The sequence below is a fragment of the Columba livia genome, chromosome 26 (genome assembly GCF_036013475.1).
Source record: "Columba livia isolate bColLiv1 breed racing homer chromosome 26, bColLiv1.pat.W.v2, whole genome shotgun sequence".
NCBI lineage: Eukaryota > Metazoa > Chordata > Aves > Columbiformes > Columbidae > Columba > Columba livia.
Window position 1 is genome coordinate 5,321,713 of NC_088627.1, and position 22,834 is coordinate 5,344,546.

Consider the following 22,834-nt stretch of genomic DNA (forward strand, 5'->3'; position numbering starts at 1 on the left):
ATCAAGTTTACAGTTTTTAAAAAAGGATCCAAAAAAATTACTTTTTGTTTTTTTTTTTTTTTTACATGTACATTACAAAAAAATCTGCAATTGGGATCTTCATCCAGGTGTTACTGAGCTGATTATATATATATATATATGTATATATATAAAAAAAGCAGCAGGAAAGCCTGGCTTACACAGCAACCGGTGGGGAAAGCACAGACAGACAGACAGACAGAGGTACGGACGCGGGCCGGGCTGCGCTCCCCGGGGCAGCAGCTTCGCACCCGCCGCATGGCGCACGCGGGGCGGCCAACGTGCTGGTTCTGCGGAGCGAAGGGAACCAAACGCATCTACAGTATTTCCTGCTCATGAGGTTGGTTCTTTGTCTTTTCTAAGCAGAGTTTCACTGCTGAAACTCCTTTGGTCTGAAACGCGTAACCCCTGCACCCTGAGAGCGCCCCAAACACCGCCCGGCCGGGCCCTTCGAGGGCACTTGCAGCTCCTCTCCCACCGTCTCTTCTGCTCAGCCATGAACCCCTAAAATACCAGTGGAATAATTACTCTTATAAATATATTTATACCATATAGGAAAAATAAGGCACTTCAGGAGGGTTACAGCTCGTCTAATTCTATGACATTCTAATCAAGAAGAAAAATGGGTTAGTTTCTGAAATGAATTAAAATGAATGTTAATACGGTAATAAAAACAATCGGATCCACTTCCCACTTCAAGGCTTTAACAAGGAAGAGAAAGAACCCCCCCGAAATCCAACAGCAACAAAACCAGAGCCGGGGCACCCGCATCTGCCCCCCGGAGCCCCTCAAGGGCAGGTTCTTTCAAAAGGCACATTAAATAAATTCACGGATTGATAAAAATAATAGAGTCTTTCCCTGAAACGCTACTTCGCAGTTTCTCAGTCGCCCGGGCAGCTCCAGGAGCCCCTTCCCTTGATCTGCTCTGGTGCTTCAGGTCCGATAAGGAGGAGGAAGCGGTGAAGGTCAGTGGAGGGGAACGGGGGACAGAACTGCAGGAGCCGCGGGTGAGGACACCAGGACAATGTTCAACCAGGAGCGCGGGGTCGCCGAGGGGAAGGCGGCCGTGACCTGCCCAAACCCGCCGAGTGCGGGAGGGAGCGGGAACACACTGAGCGAACGGCCCCTGCGACGGGAGGAACGGCTGCTCGGGCTCCGCACGGACACGGGTCGGGCTGAAATGGGAGACGCGGGAGGATCCCGGCTGCCAGCTTTTTGGCTTCGTGAAATGCTTGAGGATCGCCCGTCGTGCCACCCGTGCAAGCCTCACACGGAATAAAGAACAAGGGGAGGAAGGATGGGGATGGAAGGATGAGGATGAAATGACGAGGATGGTGGAGGAGCCCGTGGGCCGTGGGGCAGCAGCTCTGCAGCTCCAGCCCAGCTGCTCTGTCTTGCAAAGGTTGTTTTTGGCACCTCTCCCTCTTCCCCTACTGGTTTAAGAAATATTAGGCTTACTTGGTGGCCCAGCGCTCTGCGATGGCGCAACGCTACTCAAAGACAGTCACTTTCCAGCAAGTTGTTTCTAAGGGAGCTGTTTTTGCAATCAAAGTAGGTTTAAAATTAAAGAAACCAAATGAACAACCATCCTACCTGTCCCAAACTGTTCTGTTTGGGATGCGGCAGCTGTGATTCTCACTCTGGGGTGGTTACAGCAGGGCTTGCACGGACAAAGCCGCGTCCCCGCGGCTGCCAGGAGCCCTGCGAGCAGCCGCGAGCCGAGTCCTGATCGCCCACACGATCCTTGTGCAACAGGCGTGGGGCAACGCGGCCCCACGGCCCCAGGCACGGCCCAGCCCCACAGCCCAGCATCTGCGTGACAGGGAACGTGGCACTTTTCTGTATTTCACACGACAGGAATACTCGCTCCCCTTCCTCAACGGGGGCCACGTCTAGTTAAAGGCAATTTAAAATTAACCCAGGTTTGGCATTTGCGAGCTCCTCGCTTCCCTGTGTGATAACGCTGTCAGCCCGGGTTAGCTTAAAGGTCCGTTTTCGCCGGGAACCTGTCTCCGAGAGCAGCCAGAGGAGGACGTTTACAGAAAGAGCAGGAAAAACAAGAGGCGGCGATTCTCCTCCAGCCCCCCTTACCCAGCTTGCAGCAAAAATCAGTTTGCATTTCCAAGTCCCTCCGATGGCTCAACCGGCACTCGAGGGGTTTGTTCCCTCTTCCAGAACCTGGAATCAGAGCCGCTCAGATGTTCATGATGCCTCACCATCCACACCCTTTGCATCCTGCCCAGCAGCCCATCTGCAGACAAAATGTGATGGTGCAGCGATCCAGTTGATCCCTTGGGGTCACGCTGGGATCCACACCCCAGGAAGCTCATCCTCCAGGCCCTTATCTGCTCTGAGATCGAAAATGCACATGCACACACACAAGAGATCGGTAAGAACTCAATGACACAAATCGAAGCCATCAATCAAACGCCCAAAAAAAGGATTCTCAGCAACCTGGTGGCCCCAGGCTGGGCCTGGCGCTCCTGCTTATCGACCACAGCGTTAAATGAGGCAAATCAGAGGAGAAAGAACAGGCACAGGCTGGCAAAATACTTTACAAGAGGAAAAGCAAAAAGGCTGGTGAGTTGGTCTTAATGGGACATGCAGCTGGACCCACATCTCCAAAGGCTTTGGAATCACCTTCTTGCATGACCCTGAGTCAGGTCCAGATTGAAATGCACATCTGTAGCACTGGGGGTATTTGTTTCTAGATTATATTCTATGTAAGGTAATATAAAACAGCAATAAAACCTAGGTCAGCTAGTTCAAGTTCACCGTTTCCCCCCCTTGCCAGTACTGTAGTGAGCAGTCTGGGGATTCATCGGGTTAGTGAGGAGAAGAAATGCTTTCTTAAAATTAGCTAATGAATTATAACAACAAAATTATAGAAAACAATGGAGGTTAGGTCTGATGCAACCGACAGGCAACTCAGTTCACACGCGACATGTTTTTAGGCACACGAACTCCCCTCCTTAGGCGGAAGGGAGGAGGAAGCAAAGGTAATACCAGCATTTGCTGTTACTTAAGTCCCTGTGTAAAAAATATGGTCACCCCGCTAGAAAAAGCACCTCTTCAAACCGACTGCAGCATCGCCCCGAACAGGCCACGGAAAACCACAGAGAACCCTCCCCATGCCATCTCCCTGCTCTAGGCACTTCTCTTTATAAAAACATTCTCAGCATGAATTGGAGAAAGCAGCAGTTTGGCCCCGCTGGGCGCTGCCCATCCCCACGTGTCTCAGTGGGGCAGCGGTTCTGCTCTCCCACAGGCGAGAAGTCGAGCGACCGCTCTGCCCCGGCGTGGCGTCCCTTTACGCGAGTCTCCTGGGGCAGACCAGGCGGAAGATGTGAGGAAGGTAAAGGCAGTTTTGAAATGAAACCCAACAAAGGGTCCCTCCTCACACCGCACCCAACGCGCTCGCAGCCCTAGAGCCAGGGAGCGCACCCCACGCAGGGCAGTCTGGAAATAATACTAGGGGGTCAGAGGGGAAAGAATTGTGCACTGTTGCCAAAAACTGATTATTTGACAGCGGGATGCAGCAGAGAACTGACATTTAAAGCCCATTTTCTTGCAGCACTACCAGTATTCACTGGAAAGGAAGAGTCATCAGATCAACTGTCTGCTGTTGCAATGAGAAAACTAGCTGAAAATGTCCTTCATCTGAAAGGCCACGTGGCTGCAACAGGATCATCCATCTTTACTGTAAAAAAACCCTCCGGATGGAGGGTTTATGTGTGCTCTGCCCGGCGGCACCGAGAATCGGGAGGTTTAGCTCTCTTTTTAAATAAGCAACCGTTACAGCCCCTCCAGCTAAATCCCAACACCGCATCCTCATCGTCCGCCAGACCTTTGGGAAAGGCAGAGCACAAAGTGCTGCCAAAGCCGGAGGGGCAAGGAGAGGGGAGATATGCTGCTGGTTGTCTGAAAACCCTTGGCACATCTTTGGTTACGGGCTGGAAAAGGGAATGGTGGAAGGTTTGGCCACCTGATTCTTTAAGAAGACGTTAACCCAGGAGAGAAGGGGAGGAAAGGGACGGGACCGTGGTTAATCCGACCATTCGTCCTCATCGAACTCTGAAGAGTCGTCCTCAGAGTCGCTGTACTCCACAGCGATGCGGCGCGACAGGATTGTTGCCACATCGTTGCCCACAACGTCCCGCTTCTCCTGTTCCCGCTGCTCCTCCACCTTGCGGAGCTGGAAGCCTGTTGGGAAAAAGGCAACGGAGGGGATGATGGAAAGGTTTTGGTTACACCGAACTCTCCAAAGCAGGCATCTCTTTGGCAGAGTTCTCTGCATTGGACACGCTGGGGGATAACGCTGATGGGGAACAACAGCCCAGACAGGCTGGATGGGCAGGTGGAATGGGGAAAGAGTCATTGCCGTGCTCCTCCGAGGGTAACACCACCGCAAACAGGGACCACAGCAACCCCAGCGCTGCCGGCCCCAAAGGCGCAGGTGGAGACATCAAACCTCGTGAGGCTGTCACCAGGGTGGGACCTCAAGGGACAGGTGTGGAGCAGCAAAGCAGCCGCACGCTGCTCCCCAGTGGCTCCCGAGTGCCCGCGCTTGGATACCAGGGGATTTTTCCAAAGGAGGAAATTGGTATGGGAGCACAAGCTTACCCTGACGGATGGCTGACAGCAGGTCGCTCCTGGCATCGCTAACCGCCGGCAACGAGGACTTGGGCTTGGAGGTGGAGGTGTCGGAGGGTGGAGGGGGCGGCGGGGGCCCGTCCAGGCCGCCGGCAGACAGCGGTGGGGGGCCGGGAGGAGGGGGTGGTGGCGGGGGAGGTGGTGCGGTGCCCCCGGCCGGCTGCGGCAGCGGAGGGGGCAGCACGCTGGCGTATTCCACCGCTGGAGGGGGCGGTGGTGGCGGGGGGGCAGCAAAGTCGGGGTGAGGAGGGAAAGAAGGGGGTGAGGGTGGCGGGGGGGTTCCCGGGGAGGGGAAGCCCATGGGGGGCGGGGGGGGCGGGGTGGTTCCCATCAGCGGCGGCGGGGGAGGTGGCGCTGGAGGGGGAGCAAAGCCCGGCCGGGCTGCCGAGGGGGAGCCGATCGGAGGGGCTGGCGGCGGGTGACTCGGGCTGACCAGGCTGGATCGCTTGGTTCCTCCAGAACCAGAACCCCTTTGGTTGTCTACAGGATAGCTGTTGGAGCAGAGAGAGAAATCAGGCTGTGGGCTGGGAGGCCAGATTAGACTGGACAATCTCAATGCTAACACAAATCATGTGTGTTTGTTGCAGTCCAGACATAAAAAACCTAAGTTTCAGCTTCAACCGGTGTTTCCATGAGACCTCACTCCTCGGTTTTTGTTCCCTCGCTGTGTTTCTTTTGGCCTACACCACCAAGACAAAGGAAAGCTTGTGGGGACTGGCAGAAATGCTATCGTCCGTCCCATCTCCCAGGCTGACAAGAACAGGAGCCATGTCACCTCCCCAGCAGTGGCCGGGCAGCACGTCTGAGCCCAGAGCAGCCTCCTGGCTCAAGAGCTCCTGCAGCAACGGAGCCACCAGCCCTCCGCACCGAGCTCCGGCCTATGTCACGCCAAGCCAGGGATGCCTATCGTGATAAATCACACCCGGACAGGCGGGTGTGCCAGGAACACATATGTTCTGAACACCTGCTAGGAGCAGATCTCTTCCCGGATTCCACGGCTCGGAGCTGAGCGCAGCAGCCACGGCTCATAGCTCACCGTGGGGAGTGAAGAGGAAGACATGGAAACCCAACGTGCTTTTAAGGAAGACACCGATTCTTGAGTGACTAAGTCTCCCATTTATGGAAGCTGTGTTGCACCAAAGAACACTAGTGCCCATAAGATACTGTAATATCCTACGTACGGGTAAAGGAAGCCCTAAATTGACATCTCCTTCCATGGTAAAACAGAGAAATAAGGTACATAGTGCCACAAAGACGTCATGGTTTTTAACAGTGCGCAGTGCTGATCCAAGACAGAGCACTGGAGATCAAACCCAGCTCCCGGGGTTCCTTAAAAACAACTACCAAAACAAAACCAGCGAAGGGAGATCTCTGGCTAGGCAGAGATCTAAGCAACCGCATACGGCGGCGTGAGCTTCATCTGAGAGCTCGTTTCTGCTCTGCCCTAGAGGAACGTGTTGCGGAGTGGAGCGCTTGGTCTCTCTGACACATCAGAGGAGCCTCTTCTGCAGCATTGCTGCCTTTGGAGAAGATGGAGACAAGCTAATGCAGTCGTGTCTATCAGACATACTTCCTCCTGTTACTCTTGACTCTATTTTACTGCCTTTAAAGAAGAGCTACTCTTGTTTCACCCTTTGTGTCTTGAGCCACTGCTGGACAGTAATTCTCATCTCGAGAGGTGACCAGAAGTCACCATTTCATGCAATACAAAGCAGCTGCCCCGAACTCGCACTGAAGTCTCTGGGAAGAAGTCAGCTGGTGTGCTCGAGTCGTTTACATTTAACAACATCCGCATCTTCAGCGTCCAGGTCGTGTGTGTGTCAAAGATCGCAGGGCAAGCGGTAACACGAACCAGAGGCAAAAGACGCCGTTCTTTGACAGCTCTATCAGGAACGCTGAGTCTCCACGCTCCGCAACAACGGCCTTGGACAGCTCACGCAATGGAGCCAGACCATTAGCTGGGACCCCGCCCTTCTAGAAAGTGAAATAAGGTTGCTCTAGTTCTTTCCAAGCCTGTTTTCTGCTTCTGCATGGGAACAACGATGGCGGCAGCTGGGATTTATGGGGACTTCTGTGCTGCCTGTGCCTCTGTCCCTGCCTGCAGTTGCTCTTCCCCTCCAGACAGGAGCATTCTGGTTCCCATACAACACCCGTTAGGAAGTTCTGCTGAACTATCTCAGCCTGTCTCATGTCATCCTTTTACACCACCTCCCACTCCTCGGTGACAGAAGGGATCCCGTAGGCTTACCTAAATTCCAGCGGGGGCGGCGGCAGGCTGTCATCTGGGAACGAAGGAGGTGGTGGCACAATGGAGTCAGTCTGCGGCGGTGGCGGGTAGCAGTTCATGTCCATGCTTTCGTTCGAACCGATGCTGCCGTTCTGATACACCATGTTCGAGGGGTACCTGCGGGAAAGCAAGCCCAGAAATCAGTGTAAAGACTTCAAGGCGATGCCTAAAGCTCATTTCTTTTCCTCCTCAGTCACACGAGCTTTGCCTCCTACAACAAACACCAGGGCGGCAGCTCGACCACCGAACGGCAGCGATGTCAACCCAGCGGATGGACCAACCTGCACGATGTAGAAACGAGGTTTTCTAGCAGGAATGGCTTTTCTCAGCACAGTGGGACCTGATCAACCACCGCAACAGGTCCCACAAAACAAAACCTTAAAGCGCCATTTTAAAAGAAGTCTGTTTCTCCAAGCATCCTGTATGAAGACTCACATCCAGCTGTGTTAGTTTGCTCTGCATAATTCTTTGGCTGGAATTTGCCCAGATGCTCCCATGTTTGTTTATTGCTACCACACATCAGAACAGCACGAGTATATTCTTTAGAGAACACCAAAATAAAAAATGTTTAACATTTGGCTATAGAAAAAACATCTATAAGAAGATGTTTTGACCAGTTTGGACTTGCAGGACTCCCGCTTACATGGGGTATCATCAGTGGCAAAAAAAAGGTGCTCAAAGATGCCAAAAAAAATAAGCTTGAGAAGAGAACATCAAAAAGAAGCCAAGAAACAGTGATGCCATTAAAAACAAGTGTCCATAAGTGAAATAGTGCTGAAGGAAGAGACCACTCTCACACTCGGCTTTCAAAGAGCTCATTTCACTGTGGGGGGGCTCAGGACCTCAAGCAAATTCAAATGCACGAACACGCTTCCAGGAGAAAAGAGAGGAACAAGAAAATGGTGCTGTTGTGCTGCTCGACTCCTCTGCTAGAAACCAAACCTGTTCTCCTATTAAACTAAAAGCAAGTTTTATTTTTAGCTGGAGAGTGTGATTTAAAGAGAGATTTTTTCTTATATGAAAGGAAGCTGCAAGGAGCGAGCAAGCGAGAAGTGCATTGTGGGGGAATTCAGTCTGCTTCCAGCCTTGCTGGTGTCAAAAGTTAAATGAATTCCCAAGCCAGAAGCGCTAAAGAGAGATCTGTAGCTTGAAACCCTCAGATGGGGACAGCCCCCGCTTCAACTTCGGGGTGTGAAGAGCGAAATGTAACAAAGCAATCGCACAATAGCGGCTCCTCGGCGCACAGCCCAGGTGTGACGGGACGGCATCGCCGCGGCGCTGGAGCCAAAGCTCTCGACGCTCCTGCGCCCACGCGACAGGCAGCGAGAGCAGACTCGCCACCAAAGCTGCTCCTGCCGCCTCGTCCAAAGCCGTGCAGCTCCCTGATTTATTTAGCAAATCTTAAATCAGCCGATGGATTTACTGGGAGAAGCTGATTAGCGGCAGTATCGATCCGCGCCGCGCCGTGATCTGGAGGAGCTGCAGCACGGGGTGAACTGCATGACAATCACCAACGGGGACTGAGCGCAGCTCCGCGCTTGCTTACCCAGCAGGACCGTGTTTGTCCTTTGACTCGACGAATTCCTGCCCCATTTTCAGCTTCTCCCACTCTTCTTTCCGGGTTTTGATTTTCCGCGGATTCACATTTCCTCGGTTTGGATTCTCCTTTTTCTCTTTCTAAGGGAGGAAGAATCAAACACAAGCCTTATTTTGCTTTAAATTCACCAGGAACGGGGAGGGATAGGACAGATCTGTAGCCATTTCACAAATATACTTTTTCAAGTATACATTTTCCCGATCGCTGTAAGCTCCAAAGATCTCCCATACAGAGAAGCTGGAGCACAAACAGCACAAGAAAGGACAGACAAGATGAGGTTTCCCCAGCACAGCCAGGCACGATGCTGTCACCTCCTCGAGGGCGGAACAAAAGCTCCGTTTCCCACATCAAATCCGGTTTTGGCCCAATTTTGCCCAATCTCACCATCACCTTACTGGTGTTAAGTGCTTCGGGGTGCAATACGGACACTTGCCCACAAGGAACATGGCTTTAGCTGGCCTCACTCTCTGTATTCTAACATGCTCTACATCTCTCCTTTGTTATTTTGATCCAAAAAAACCCAGATTGTTTTGATATTTAACACTTCTAAAACAACTACGCTCCAAGTGAATCTTGTACGGCTCAAGTTTCAGTGTTGGTGAACATGGGTCCAAATCCCCAGGCAGCCAGGAACTCTACCTGCACTTTCAGCTTAATTTTGTTAAGCCTCCCGCTTACCCCTAGTTTAACATTAGGGCCTGGTTTTGCGCTCCTGAAGGGCCATTTTCTCCTTTCTTTCCTTCTCCACAGCAGAATGATGACGGCGCTCAGCACACCGCGGTGCCGGCAGCGGGGTCTGCGCTGCTCCAGCACCAAACAGACCCTCTGCCACATCGCAAGCGCAGAAAAGGCTCCGACGCGACTTTCTCCCCCCGCTGTGTTCAAGGACTACAAATGAAGCCATTACAACCACACAAAGACGGTGGCATTTGGAGAAACAGATTAAGGGTATCTTTGTTTTCTTTTTTTAATTAACAAGGATGAGAGTAAACCAGATAAAAAACTTCACTGGATTGATCCCTAAAGAGCAAACCTGAATTCTGGATAGCAACTTTGGAGTCTAAGGTTTATTAACGCTTCCCAACCCCCGTTCTTCCCTGACATGCCTCTGCTAGCAGAGATCTCCTGTTTCCTCACCCTGTGTTTCCGCTTCTCTTTCATAATATCCTTGGTGTCCTGAAGCATCTTCTCTTTCCAAAGGTCAAAGAAATACGAAGGATCTGTGTAGAATTTAAGCGCCTCTTTGCCATCATCCCTAGAACAGGGTGGGAGGAAAAAAGCACACAAACAAGGATCAAGCTGCGCGTTTGTCAGAAGCCCAGAGAAAACACAAGGCACAAGCCCAGATGACAGTTTAAAGGTCTGCAGGGAGGTCAATTGCCTCTGTCTCCCATTTCAGAATGGGCACAGGACCCACTTGTCCTGGCTGTCCCACTCGCCATCACCTTTGCCCCCACACAAACCCTCCACTGCTCAGCACCCGAAGAGCTCGACTGCTCTGAAAACCACCACGAGAGCAGCAGGTCTCTCGCTTCAACTCCCACTTGTTTGTGTTGTATTTCTGGTGTGGAAAAAAACTCTTCTCCAGCTCAGGAACCCTAAATCAGACCAGCAACGTCCTTGAAACTCATGAGCGAGCACACACACACGCTCTCCTCCTACTCTGCAGTGCAGCCGCGTCTGGCAGAAGACAGCTGCCTCCAGCTATCTGTAATTACTTTTTACCTGTTCAAAAGATATTTATGGATGTGGGCTAAGTCTCTGTATTCTGACCCCCTTTACTTCTACTACCTGCAAGATGAAATCAGAGCGGGACTGCTCGGGAGAACTGGTTATGCAGCCAGTCTGGGTCACATCGGATGGCTCAGACCAGGCACTGAGGCCACAGAAAAGCATCTCCGGCTCTCCAGGACGCTGCTGCACCCACCTGGGCGAGAGCCATTTACAGATGTACGCTCTGCAGTGTGCACTGCGGCTTGCTGGAAAAGAGCCACGGGACTACAGAGCAGCACAAGAAAAATGCCTCATCTGCACAACACCTAGCATGTTTATGCAGAGCCAGCCAAGCCTTGCCCCAAGGCACTCACAAAAGTGACAGCAGGTAACCAAATATATAATTTTCTAGCTGTGCTCATTTGTACAGCCCCAAAAACAAAGTTTCATATAATCCAGAGGATGGAGATTTCCTGGTGGAACTCAGTTTAGCAACTTGATTTCTCTGGGAGGAAGAGGTACAAGGGAACAAGGGGCCAAGAAGGTGTTGCAGCCGTACCTGTAAGGTGAGAGAATGTTGAGGGGTGGAGGAGTATTGCAGGTCCTGTAGGTTTCAAGGACAGGCACGGGGAGAGAATCTCTGTCAAAGAGCTTCTGGTCCTGAGTAGTGGAGCTTTTGAAGGCCTTCCTGGTGTTAATGCCCTGCAGGGAGACTGTAAGAAAGAGGAGAGCAAGTGAAGAACAGCTTGACCCAGGCCCATGACACTGAAGATCAAGTAGCAAACATCTGATTCCAGTTGGAGTTCTTGGCATGCTCAGCACTTCTTAAGGTCAGGTTCCTTTTCCCACAGATCTCCTGGGAAAGCCGACAAATCTCAGACCACACCAAGCCAGGATCCAGTGCCGTACAGACACGGCTCTCCCGAGCGCCGCCCATGTGCTTTGGAACCCCTGCGACCAAGACTCAAGAAGCACACCGCTATCAAACGGCTGGAAAGCGAGTTTCCACATGGAACCTCGCTAACGAGCAAATCCAGACTCCAGCAGAAAGGCCAACCACGCCAACAGCGCCGTGTTTGTTCAGGAGGGGAGGAAACGGTCCCTCTTAGCCCAAGAGAAGACATTCCAACACCCATTGCAGCGTCACGCTCGTTTGATGGCCGTGACCCAACGGCGCTGACTCAATGAGAACCTTTACCAGGCTCGGTCCGCGCGGCTTGCGCTCCGCTCCATTACCTTCCTCCTCTTTGGGATCCAGCTGAGTGACTTTGACTTGCAAGCGGTCAACTCTCTCGACCAGAACGCTCACCCGAGAGGCAAAGGTGTTGGCTTGAGTGAACAACTCTCCAAATATGTCTTCTGCAAATTTACCTGGAATATTAAAGCATCCACGTTAGACCATAATCACTCTCCCAGATTGTTTTGTTGAAGAAAGAACAAGTGAGGGAAACACACTTCAAGTTTTGAGGGTTGAATTTAACATCCAGGAAGAAAACGCTCTGTTCCACCAAAACCTGACATTTCTTCAAGCAATAAAGAAACAATCAAGACATACTTTCAAGTCATTATTAAAGTAACAAAATAAAAAGGGCTGACAACACTACACTGGTCTGAACCTGGATGGGTCTGTAGGTTCTTTAAGATTCTCTGTTGTTGTGTTTATTAGACAAGCAAATCCAGTTTACAGTCACATTTTCTGGCTCTGGAGAATGGGAAGGGCTCGCAGTCTGCGGCAGGCCTGCCTCCGGGGAACCGCCACAGATTTACACGCTCCAAGCACTCTGAACTAGGGAGCAGACGCAGCCCTTGATCCTAACGCCAGAGCTTTAGGATCCACAGACGAAAGCACTGACCTTTTTGTTCCTTCAGGTGGCAGTGTCTGAAAAATTGATGCGTTCACATTTTTATTCTAAATCAAAAGCAAAGGGGAACTTTCTCAAACAGGGATATTCTCTCTGTAACAGCCTGGATTGCCCAGTGGGCTGCTATGACAAACACCATCCGTCGGATGGACAGCCAGAGCGCCTGGGGGTTTGGATCAGGAGCTCGCTGCACCAGGAGCGGAACAAAAAGACGTTCCCTGTCCTTAGGAGTTTAAGATCTGCGTACAAGAGGTGACCACAGGTAGACAGAGATGGGAGAACAGGGGGAAAACCAAGAACTTGCAGTGAGTACTGGCTTTTGTTCTGTTCTCAGGCCTAATGAAGGGAACCCGAAGCACGCTGAGGACACCGCGGATCAGAGCGGAGCGAGGCCCACCGAGCTCCTGCCATGGGAACATCTCCGGCCACGGCTGTTGAGTACAAGGCTGCTCCCAACAAGCAGCATGGATTTGAAGCGCATCATCGCACGGTTTGTTCTGGAATCTGTTACTCCTGAAGATCCTTCTCCGACATTCAGGAAACGATCACCAACTTCAACAGCGATTTTGGAAAATCTCATCATCTGCAATGAGCCACGTGAGGAAGAGAAGCGCTCCCACCACAAGGCAACGCGAGGGCATCTCCCACAGCCCAGCTGCACAAATACCTGCAGCTATCTAACCCGACATATCAGCTCCTTGCTGGGGCTCCCGCGCCGCTCTCCTTACGCTGCCAAGCACGGGGAAGCAGCCGGGTTAAAAATCAACCTCCTCCACTCCTTTGCAGCAATGCCAGCTCCAAGCGGTGCAGAAAAGCAAACATCGGCCGTTACCCCCAGCTGACCCCTCTTCCGCCCTCCCCAGCACCGCGGTCTCCGCACACGCTCTATTACCAGCCCGAGCAGCTTTCCTCAAGCTGCATTTTATTTCTGGAGACCAAGGGCCGGGCGGCTCTTGCTCCAGCCAGGATTCACTGAGCGTTCTGTGTTCACAACACCAGCTCTCCCACTTCACCAACGAGGGCGAACATTTCTCTATGGGATCATTTGGCGCCGCCCAGCAACAGCTCAAAAAAGAAGTTGCAATTTGCTTTCTACTTAAAAAAAAAAACCCTGAAAATAATTTCTGAATTTCACAAGGAACCGAAACAGGGAAAAAATGAAGTATTTAGTTTGCAATGTCAAGTAGTGTGTTTCAAGCATAAAATAATATCTAAACAGCATTGTATATAGCGGTCTCGACCCTGGGGAGAGAAGAAGGACGGTCTGTGTTCCCTTGCCTGTGCAGACACACCTGTATGGAGTTATCAGCCACCACCTCACCTACCGGCCACTTTTACATGGGGTAAGGCAGAGATTAATTTTTTGGTTTAGTTACTTTGACTGCAAAAGCGCAGCTTACAATCAGAATTATCTTTGCCGTGCGCTGGCAGGAAGACAGACGGCATGATTTAATAGGTCTTTCCATCTTTAGCTTGTGGATTCTATAAAATCACACAGTCGACTTATACAAAGTGCTACCAGCTGTGATAGTAACGAAGGGTAAACTCACTGGAATATGAAAGTTTGACAAGATTTATGTTTGCATCTTTGTAAAGAGACTGTGGTGCACTAGGCATGGCTGATTATTCACTTGACAGGGCTGTCACAGCCTACTGAACCTGCTTTACGTTCCCGTAATATTCAACGTACGAGGAAGGAGTGGATTTATTTTTCAGAAGTAAGGAACGGGGGGGTGGGGGGGGCAGGAGTTTGGTCATTTGGGTGCGAGTGTTCTGTAGCAGTTAGTGTAAATATTGCCTCATTCCAAACACCGCTGGCCCTCGGGAGGCGGGTAAGCGCTGGTGCTCGGCCTTTCCTCCACCTGCCTCGCTCCCCTGTCACAAACACACACGAGTGGCAGCAAGAGCCGCCTCTCCCGAGCGTTCCCTCCAGCGTTCTCCTCCAGGTACCTGCTCCTTCCCGCACGGCCCAGCGAGGCTCCCAGGGCACCTTCCCGGAAAGAAACCAGGCTGCGGTTCGGCTGCCAGCACCTTGCCCTCTCCGACAAGGCAGAAGCAGAGAAGCTTTGAGTATCTTGAGCTGTGCAAAGAAGGTGTAAACCTGCAGGATCTTGGCGCGGCACTGTCACGCTAACCCGCCGCACGCGTTTGGACTGGGATTAGCTTCCTCCGCAGCTGAGATTTGCACAGCTTTGCTGCCTTCTTCCTCATCATTTCACATGCTCGAGATGGATTTTACTCACACTGCACAACCACCTTGGCTACAAGACCTAACAAATGAACAAGGGCCAGTTGAACGCGAGCAGAGAGACTGGTCTTGCCTGTGCAGTGACATTTCTACAACCCAACAGAATGTGATGCCGACTGGCAGCAAACACAGGCCCAGATTTTAGCGACAGCCACGGTTTTCACTGCTGGAAAGAGACCGCGTCCAAACTTTCCCTGCCACGTTCACGCTACGGCAGAAGACACGGGGCTGGCTTTGCAGAGCTAGCAGAAGCGCTTGCAGACATCACGGAGAAGCTAAACAATATATTAATTTGATTATCAAAGTCTCGCTTCAAGGGCAAAGGTAGCTAATCAGAATCCAGAGCATTTCAACGCAGTAAGGAGCCGTCCCGGAGAGACCACAATTAACTCTTTGTCTCTCCCGTGGCACACAGGGCCACGTTTTCCCCGCAGCCTCTCCAGGGCTATGGGTCAGCCCTACACTGAGCTGAGCTCAGCATCGCCACAGCTCGCGCCGCTTTCCAACCAGCGTCCCCAAATCCTCAATACTCCAGGGACAACGCTCGGCTCAGCCTGGGGACTTGGGGTTTCACAACGCAACAAACAGCAGGGACAAACAGGCGGCTTCTGCGTGCGTGCTTTAATTATCTTTCATTAAAAATAAGGCTACTGACACAGTGTAGATTCAACGGAGTGGAGCTCCATTTAGTAGCGTGTGCAACGACAGGCATGTTCTCTGACACAAGATCCTGGCTCCCATTTTACAAGCCAGAGTTGTGCTCCATCCTCCCATCTGCAGTTTCGCCGCAGCCTCTCGCACACACACATACACCCCCCTCCTCCCCGTTTTCTCTCCGATGGGAAGGCAGTGGGACCAGGGATATGAAATTAGCATCAGATTTCTTTAGGAAAACATTTTAGCATTACCCAGGGAAGGCAGATGGGGGAGAAATAGGAACACGAGAGTAGAAAGGGAGCTAAATAAAGAGCAGGAGCGACTCCTGAGGGCAACGCGCAGGCTCGCCATGGTACTCACTCAGGCTGCCCAGCTGTCGAATGACATTTGCCAGGGTGATGTTGGTCATGCATTCCAGCTCGCTCCGAACGCTAGGCAACGTCTGACGGCACAGGTGCCTTGGCTCAATGTTCCTCGTTACTAACGGCATGGTGGACCTGCTTCAGGCACTGTTCTGAAAGATGAAAAACAACCCAAAAAAGAAACAGGAAAGGATTACTCAACCGCAAATTCCAGGCACACCAGAGCCACGGTGTTCGTTTTTCCTGCTCTCAAATGGCTTTATTTATAAGGCTTCTTTCCCCCGCTCCCCACCCTTATAAAACCGGTTCATCAAAAATAAAGGTCCCGCTGTTCTGTGACTTGCGGTGACAGCAAAGCCCCTCCGGCTCAGGTACGGAGGCAGAGATGGAAAACCCCACGGCTTCGCCCCCACGCAAGGTGCTGCTGGCACCGCCGCAGCCCTTGTTCCCTTCCTACCCATCCACGGCCCCCGAGCGCACTCCTTCCTCCCGCACGGCGACTTACAACCTCTTCTGCAGAACCATTTTAAAACTTGCAATCAATAGGTTTGCTTAAACCGAGAGGAGGAAGAATGGAGAGGTTAAAAAAATAGAAAAGAAAGGCTCTTTTGCAGCAAACTGAAGCATGCGCGGTGAGTTTCTCCTGGAGCAGCACAGACAGGGCTCTCCTCAAACAACAGGAAGCGTTTGCAGCTGACCAGGAAACTTTCTGGTGAGTGTTCCCTGTCCTGCAGGCTGCACCCCCTTCCCCTGGGAAATCCCCGGCCCCGGTTTACACTGCACCATTGTTCTCCTGCTCCAGAAGCCGAACGGCGATGGAGCTTTAATCAGGATGCAGGACTAGAGTGTGCTCAGAAAGGAGAGATTGATTGTACACCGGTCGGGACAAACTTCCAGTTCTTTCTTTACAAAAATAAAATAAAGAAGAAAGTGTAAGTGTCCGGAAGTTATGATTTGGACAGAAACCGCTTTTATGTGAGGGTCAGTGCCTTGAACTAACAAAAATCTCCTTTGCTAACAGGCCGAAACGTTGAAGCAACAAACCGTTCCCTCTCAGCTCATCCGCCTCCAAGAGAGAGGAAACCTGGGCCAGCAGAGCTCGGAACATGGAGCACGATACACGCCTGAAATCTTTAAGCCTAAGTGAAAGCAAATACAGCCCAAGTTCTTGATTAATTTAGAAGGGGAAAGAATCACTTTTCTAGGTCAGCTGAGGAACAACCCAAGAGGAGGCAGCTCCCATGTGATGGGGCTGGGTGTAAAAATAAAGCAGGAAGCGAACAGCTTGGGGAACATGGCTTCCTGTCACCACCGGCAAAACCCAGAACCAGAAAAAATCAGCTGTTTGCTCTTGACTTTGAGCCACCCTTTGATAGTCTCTGTGGCAGCTGGCAGCTTATCTTCGAGGTCCAGGAGTCCTTCCTGGATGCTTTTCTATCAGGGTGTTAAGAGGAAGAAGTGGGCATTATCCCTCCCTAATTACCTCACCAGCCAGATTTTTTGAATTGCTAAATGTGACCCATTAAGGCAGAGGAGCTGAAGAGCCGCGGCGTGCCAGGCGCGCGGATATCTCCAGGACAAGCCGATAGCGGGTGCCATTCTGCAGCGCCTCTACGTGAGGGATTTCATGTGCGAGGGAAGAGCCCCCAAAACCACAGACCTTCCAGAAAACAGCAGCGAGTTCTGCATCCAAATAAATAACAGCAGAGATTCTCCGAGGACCGAAGGCCGTGTTGTTCAAGCACTGCAGCAGTCCGGGATATTTAAAGAACAGGGTGAACTACGGAAGGACTCTGACCTTCGCTTCCAAACAGCCTGTGTTTTATCGATTACAGCCCAAGCCCTACAATCTTTTGTCAGCTTTAGCGCTTTATGCCAGGCAAACTTTGCCCGGCTGCCCCCAGACCGCAGTTCGAGCCGCTCTCGGTAACAAGGCGGCGTTTGCAGGCTGCCCGCATCCAGCTCTTTTCCCCCGTGTGTTGGCCAAGGGAGCACAGGACGTGCAGAGCCCGAGCGCACAGCCCGGTCACCAAAACCCCGCTGGGAACGAGCCAGCGCAATGGACGGACAGAGGGAACACAGCAAGAGGAGAAATCTACCTGGAGGGGGGAGGAGATGTGGTAAAAAAAATAAAGACAAAACCAACCCAAAAGATTATATGTGTGGCAGGTTAGATAAACGCAGGTAGCGCTCATTTCTGCAAGTATGGGGGAGAAAATGGAGCGGTGCCCCAAATACCTATAAATAAAGAATATGTTGTCAATATACAGACCACCCAAAAGCATTTGTCTTCCAAGCATGTTTTAGAACTAAAAGCAAGGAGTAGTGGTGAAAGTTGTTTTTAAGGAAAATAACAATGGTACATCCCATTCATTATGAATTTGCGCCGGTGCAAGACGGCAGAGATAAGGGCTCAGAAAAGCTGTCCCTTTGCAGCCTGGCTGATCCTGGCAGCCACCCCCCATCTCCCAGCACAGCCGCTGTGGAATCCAGAGTTTCACGCTTCTGATGGCTACGACAGCCATCCTCCTCCTCCTCCTCCTCCTCCTCCTCCTCCTCGCTGCTTCCCAAGGCGACCGGGACGGCTCCGCTGTTGCTCCCAACACCAACAGGATCCAGCAAGCAGGACTCAAGCTAAAAGAGATTAAACCCAGGGAGCACCGGAGAGGCGCGGGGCAGGAGGACAGGATGGGCTGTGCACAACCAACCCAGTAACCTCTGGGATAAGAGGCATTTTAAAAGCAAAAATTTCCTCTCCTCAGAGCGGAAGGACAAGGTTCCAGATGTTTTTGTAGGGTGGAGGTGGGTTGATAGGAAATCTGGGACCTACAAGCAGAGCCTGGTGCCAGCGTTAGCAAAAAGGACAGGCCGTGGCCCCGCAAGAAGGAACTTTGCTGTTAAATCTCATTTTTCCCCGTCAGTTTTTGGGAGGTAGGTCTGGAGATAACAGCTAATGGGCTCCTGTAAAACCTTCATGCCTCACGAGTAGGTGGGACAAAGATTAATAGCGTGGATTGGAAAATTAGTGGCGTATTTGGAAAGCAGCAGTCAGGAGGGGCAGAAAATCAAGTGCGGAGAAGGGACAAGAGCGGAGGGAGGAGGAGGAAGCAAAACGCTGGAGACAGCAGAGGGCAGGGACAGGCACCGTAAATGAAACAAGGAAGGGACAGCCCTAAAAACCCTTTCCGGGAGGTTCTCCTCTTTAGGAGAGTCATCAGGAAGGCGGTTGACACACACTACTGGTCAGGGCCATGCAGAATCACTTTAGTTTCAGTGGTTGGGGCACCACAGCACAGCAGTTTTCCACCCCAACCACCCAGCCTGGTCACCAGGCATCAGTCCCTGTCACGCAACTACCGCACACCTTGGATTACAGCTAAATCTCACCATTCAGACACAAGTTAAATGAATTGCAAGGCCAAAAATCCCCGTCTTTCAGGCAAAGATAAGTGTTTCCACTCGCTTATTAATGTTGAAGATTAGATTTGGTTTAGTACTAGAGTTTGGGGTGCATGAGCTGATTTTAAGAAGCGGCAAGAACGGCAAGTCATGGGCACAGAGGACCTGCCCTGATCCCGCTGTAATGGGGGATCAAGCACATTAAAAGTGATAGGAAACTGCCTCTAAGAAACAGAAAACTCTCTGCAACAGATTTCTAACGAATATGGTGGAAAAAAAGGCATCAAATTGAAACACAGCACTACTATGTGGGGAAGAAGTGATGTTTTCTGGTTGGAAGAGCCGTAAGGACATGGGCCGACGTCGAAGCTGCTCGCGTGCCAAATGCACAAACGCTTCTGCATCAACTGACGTTCAAAATACTCGTCTTCCCAACCGCCGCACTTCACACCTTCTTAAAAACAAGAAGCAAAGGCTTTTGTTACGATAACAAACGATTTTTTCTCTCCCACGTGAATCAGAACCTTCCTACCTGCTCGCATTTCCTCCCAAGTCTCCAAGTCGTGGCTTGAATCAAAGGCGGTTCCAAGCCTTGTTATGATGGCAATGACTAAAAGCCAAACCATCTGAGAAGCCCAGCTTCGCCCGCAGCTCTTCTCCGCTGCCCCACCTCCCATTGCCAGCATTCCTCAGCATTTCCCCTCTCCCGAAACGCCGCCGAGCCCCGTCCGGCTCCACGGCCCCGCGCCAGCCACACACTAAAGTTTGCTAAGTACGACAAAAGCCGAGCTCACCGCTCCGACATTGCTGCCGACCTCCCAGCACAACTGGCACCCATTGCCAGGATTCACTGGGTTCTTTTGCTCGGCATTGCCCTTCCTACCAGCCCACTGCAACCTGTGATTTTTGCCTTTCCGGACCCAGCACCTGGAGCAAACACGGGGTGGATTCCAGACGACTGTGCCGCTCTGGGATTTCTTATCAGCAAGTCATGGACCGCGCTCCCCACCAGCTCCGTGGCAGCGGGTCACTTAGGAATGCCAGTTCTGGGTTAGAATCAAGGGCAGTTGGTTTGTTTCAAGCAAGAACTAGCAGTCTATAAACCCCTCGCACAAAGCTGCATCTTATTGACTATTTTTAAAAATAGGGCCGGTGCAGTAAAATCGGACGATTGTTACAAATAATAAAGGAGACGGACTTTGATTACAAGTATTGAGAAGCAATACGGGGGCATTTTAGGATTGAGTATTTGCTTGCCAACGCGAGTTCTGTCAACTGAAACCAGCAACTCGGAGCAAATGCTCCTTAACAAGCAGTTTGGAGCAGAGCAGAAAAGCAGCACTGCACAGCAAGAGAAGAACCAGCTTCTTCTTTTATTCTTTATTTTTGGGTTTTGTACAGCACAGCGAACGCCGTGGCGCGGAGGAGAAGGCAGGACCACAAGGTGAGCCGTGTGTGTGCAAGGCACACAAAGGGCTGTAAATAACGGCGGCGATCTGGCAGGGTTGGTCTTACTGGTATTTGACCAGCCAGCATAGCATTACTGGGAGTCACCTGGGTAATTCCCCGCTCAATGTGACACACAACCTCTTAGATCAGGGACCATCTGCAAATAAATCTGGACCCCAGCGGTGATATCATCTGTCGCCGTGTCTGGTGTAGTACAAAGCACCTAAGAAGGACAGAGGGTATTTTTGGGGAAGGGGAGGGAAATTAAAGCTTGATTTTTCAAATGCATCAGGGTGACCAATCAGCCTGCCCTCGGCAGGGCTGGCAAAACCCTCTGCTGGACACAAATAAGGAGCATAGTCAAGGAGACGGAGCCTTTAGCGAAGCGCCTTGGAGAGCAGCCTTTAGGAGAACCCATCGGGGGATTAGCCACACCAGCAGGTTTGGGAATGAGGGAGGAAGGAGATAATCAGATCTGAAATTCCCATCAGTATGAAATGAGACTTAACTCAGTAGCTTGCCAACGCAGACTGACTGTTCTTTCTAATGTCTGTGACAACTCTGCTTCAAATTTCAAGCTTCTCTCAGCAGTAACTACTCCCCCATGTAGCTGTAATGGCCAGAAAGAGACCGGCTTTTATGTAACCCCAAAAGACTCGCAGAAAGGGAAGCAGCAGCCACACACACACAGAGAACTGAGCAAAAAAAAGAAGGAAAAATTCAGCAGAAGGCTCTGCTGAGTGCTCAGGGCTATATCCAAGCTCACAATGCAGCCAGGGAGAAGTGGGATGCAGCAATCAGCAATGCTCCAGTTCCACACTCAGAGAGAGACCCAGCAATCAGTGCTGCATCCCAGCAATAGGGAGGGAAATTATAGAGCAAACTGCCATGCGATGCCACAAACTCCTCCATCCCGCCAGCTGTAACAAGTATTCATTCCCAAAACCGCACGTCACATGCTCATCTGTCATTAAGAGCCCAGGCTGGCAGCAGCTGAGCAGGAGCCGGCAGCGAGGGGCAGCTCAGCTGCTGCTGCTCACAGCACTCTGGTCTCCCCAAAATCCATGGGGGAGATGAACGAGTGTAAAAGGTAAAACCCTCCCCGGGGTGTCGGGGAAAACGTTGCCCACCATCTCTTACCAGCCGCTAAGATAGAAAGCACAGGCTGTGTTTTCACCCACCATCGCACAAAGAAGCGGGATCTACCAAACCCACAGCGCCTTTGGGAGAACACAGCACCATGGCAAAAAAAACTCCACACGTAACCCCTTCCCTTTGTATGTTAATAATCCACTTCAATCCCCAACCGGGGAACTTTGCGGATAGGATCTGTTGGCATTACGAAAGGGCGTTTTGGCGCTGGTGTGGGGCTGCACATTTCCACAGCGCCGCGCCGACCCCAGGAACCGTCTGCCCTGATCTCGCCGCATAACGGAGCATTGTACAGAGCAGCCCTTGAGCCAACAGACACCCAGCCCGCTCCGTTCCCACAGTAAAAACACTCTCTTATTTTCCCCCTCTCTTTTGTTTTTACCCCCCTCTCCAGTCTGCTGGCTCTAAAAAATGCAAGAGGAGGCTCAGAAAGCCATTTTCTGCATTGTTTTTGTCTGGCTCGTGCGTTATCATCATCATTCGCTGCCCTCAAGAGGATTGCACAGGTGTGCCTGAAAATTTGGCTCTTCCTTTTAAACTTTTGTTATCAGCCTCACTGAGGATGATGTTGCTGGAATGAATGGCAGCCCGGAGAAGGACTCGCTGGGTGAAATGGAGCTGGGGGTGGAAGGCTGGGGGTGTCATCAATGGGGAACATGCAGATCCTCCTGCTGCAGTGCAAACAGCCAGCAGTTTGACCTCGGCTTCTTCTTTAATTCCTAAAAACCACATCACTGCCCTAATTAATGTTTCCCTTCGTTTAGCTGAAAAACAAGTTAAACACAGAGGGTCACCTGGTGTTCCTATCAATGCCTGACTAGGATACATGCAGAACAAACGCATTTAAATAAAACTCTACAAGAGATGCGACAAGAGAAAGGCAGTTTAGCTCAATTAAAGAGAGCCGTCACAGGGATTTGATGCTCAGAATACAGAACTATTGATTAAACTGGAACTCAAGCTCCGAAACAGAGAGGTTTCAAGGTCTTTGCTGTGAGGATATACATCAGGAGAGGCAGGGCTCCTCCAGCGCTACAATAGCTCTGGCTCTGTTGCTTCCTAGGAAACAGGAGCAGCAAAGGGAGCAGAACGCTGTCTGTTAACCCTGGGAATCATTTTGGCAAGGATACAAGGTCAGTGACAATACCAAGGAGCACCATGAGCTTCAATCAACAGGTAGTTCTGGCACAGTCGGGTACAGAAAACCTGCTATAGGTTCTCAGATATCGTAAGAGGGGTGGACAGGTGTCCGTCCATGTACGGGAGGTCTCCAAGCTGCTCCGAGCCCCACTGTCCACAGTCAATGACACTATTCAAGGAATCAGTCTCGGCCTGTCCCAGGAGAAAAGTCCCCTGAGCAGTGACAGTAACCTGAGAGAGAGGTGTCTACTGAACTGGGACTGGCACTCTGCCCCAAAAGCCAGACCTTAAAGGTCA

General features: G+C 51.4%; 1 protein-coding gene across 2 annotated transcripts in view; it reads right to left on the reverse strand.

Moving 5' to 3' along the window:
* Positions 1–41: 41 nt before the first annotated feature.
* Positions 42–22,834, reverse strand: part of WASF2 (WASP family member 2) — a 32,306-nt gene continuing 9,513 nt past the window's right edge. Inside the window, exons 1-9 of one of the 2 annotated variants that reach the window (XM_065041938.1) lie at positions 15,903–16,048; positions 15,396–15,549; positions 11,505–11,639; positions 10,828–10,981; positions 9,693–9,810; positions 8,505–8,635; positions 6,920–7,075; positions 4,642–5,162; positions 42–4,221 (exon numbers count right to left, since the gene is read on the reverse strand). In XM_065041938.1, coding sequence (XP_064898010.1) covers positions 4,064–4,221; positions 4,642–5,162; positions 6,920–7,075; positions 8,505–8,635; positions 9,693–9,810; positions 10,828–10,981; positions 11,505–11,639; positions 15,396–15,525 — 1,503 coding nt within the window. In that variant the 5' untranslated portion in view covers positions 15,526–15,549; positions 15,903–16,048 and the 3' untranslated portion in view covers positions 42–4,063. Of the gene's footprint in view, positions 4,222–4,641; positions 5,163–6,919; positions 7,076–8,504; positions 8,636–9,692; positions 9,811–10,827; positions 10,982–11,504; positions 11,640–15,395; positions 15,550–15,902; positions 16,049–22,834 lie in introns of those variants that run through there. The other variant, XM_065041937.1, reaches the window with a different exon arrangement.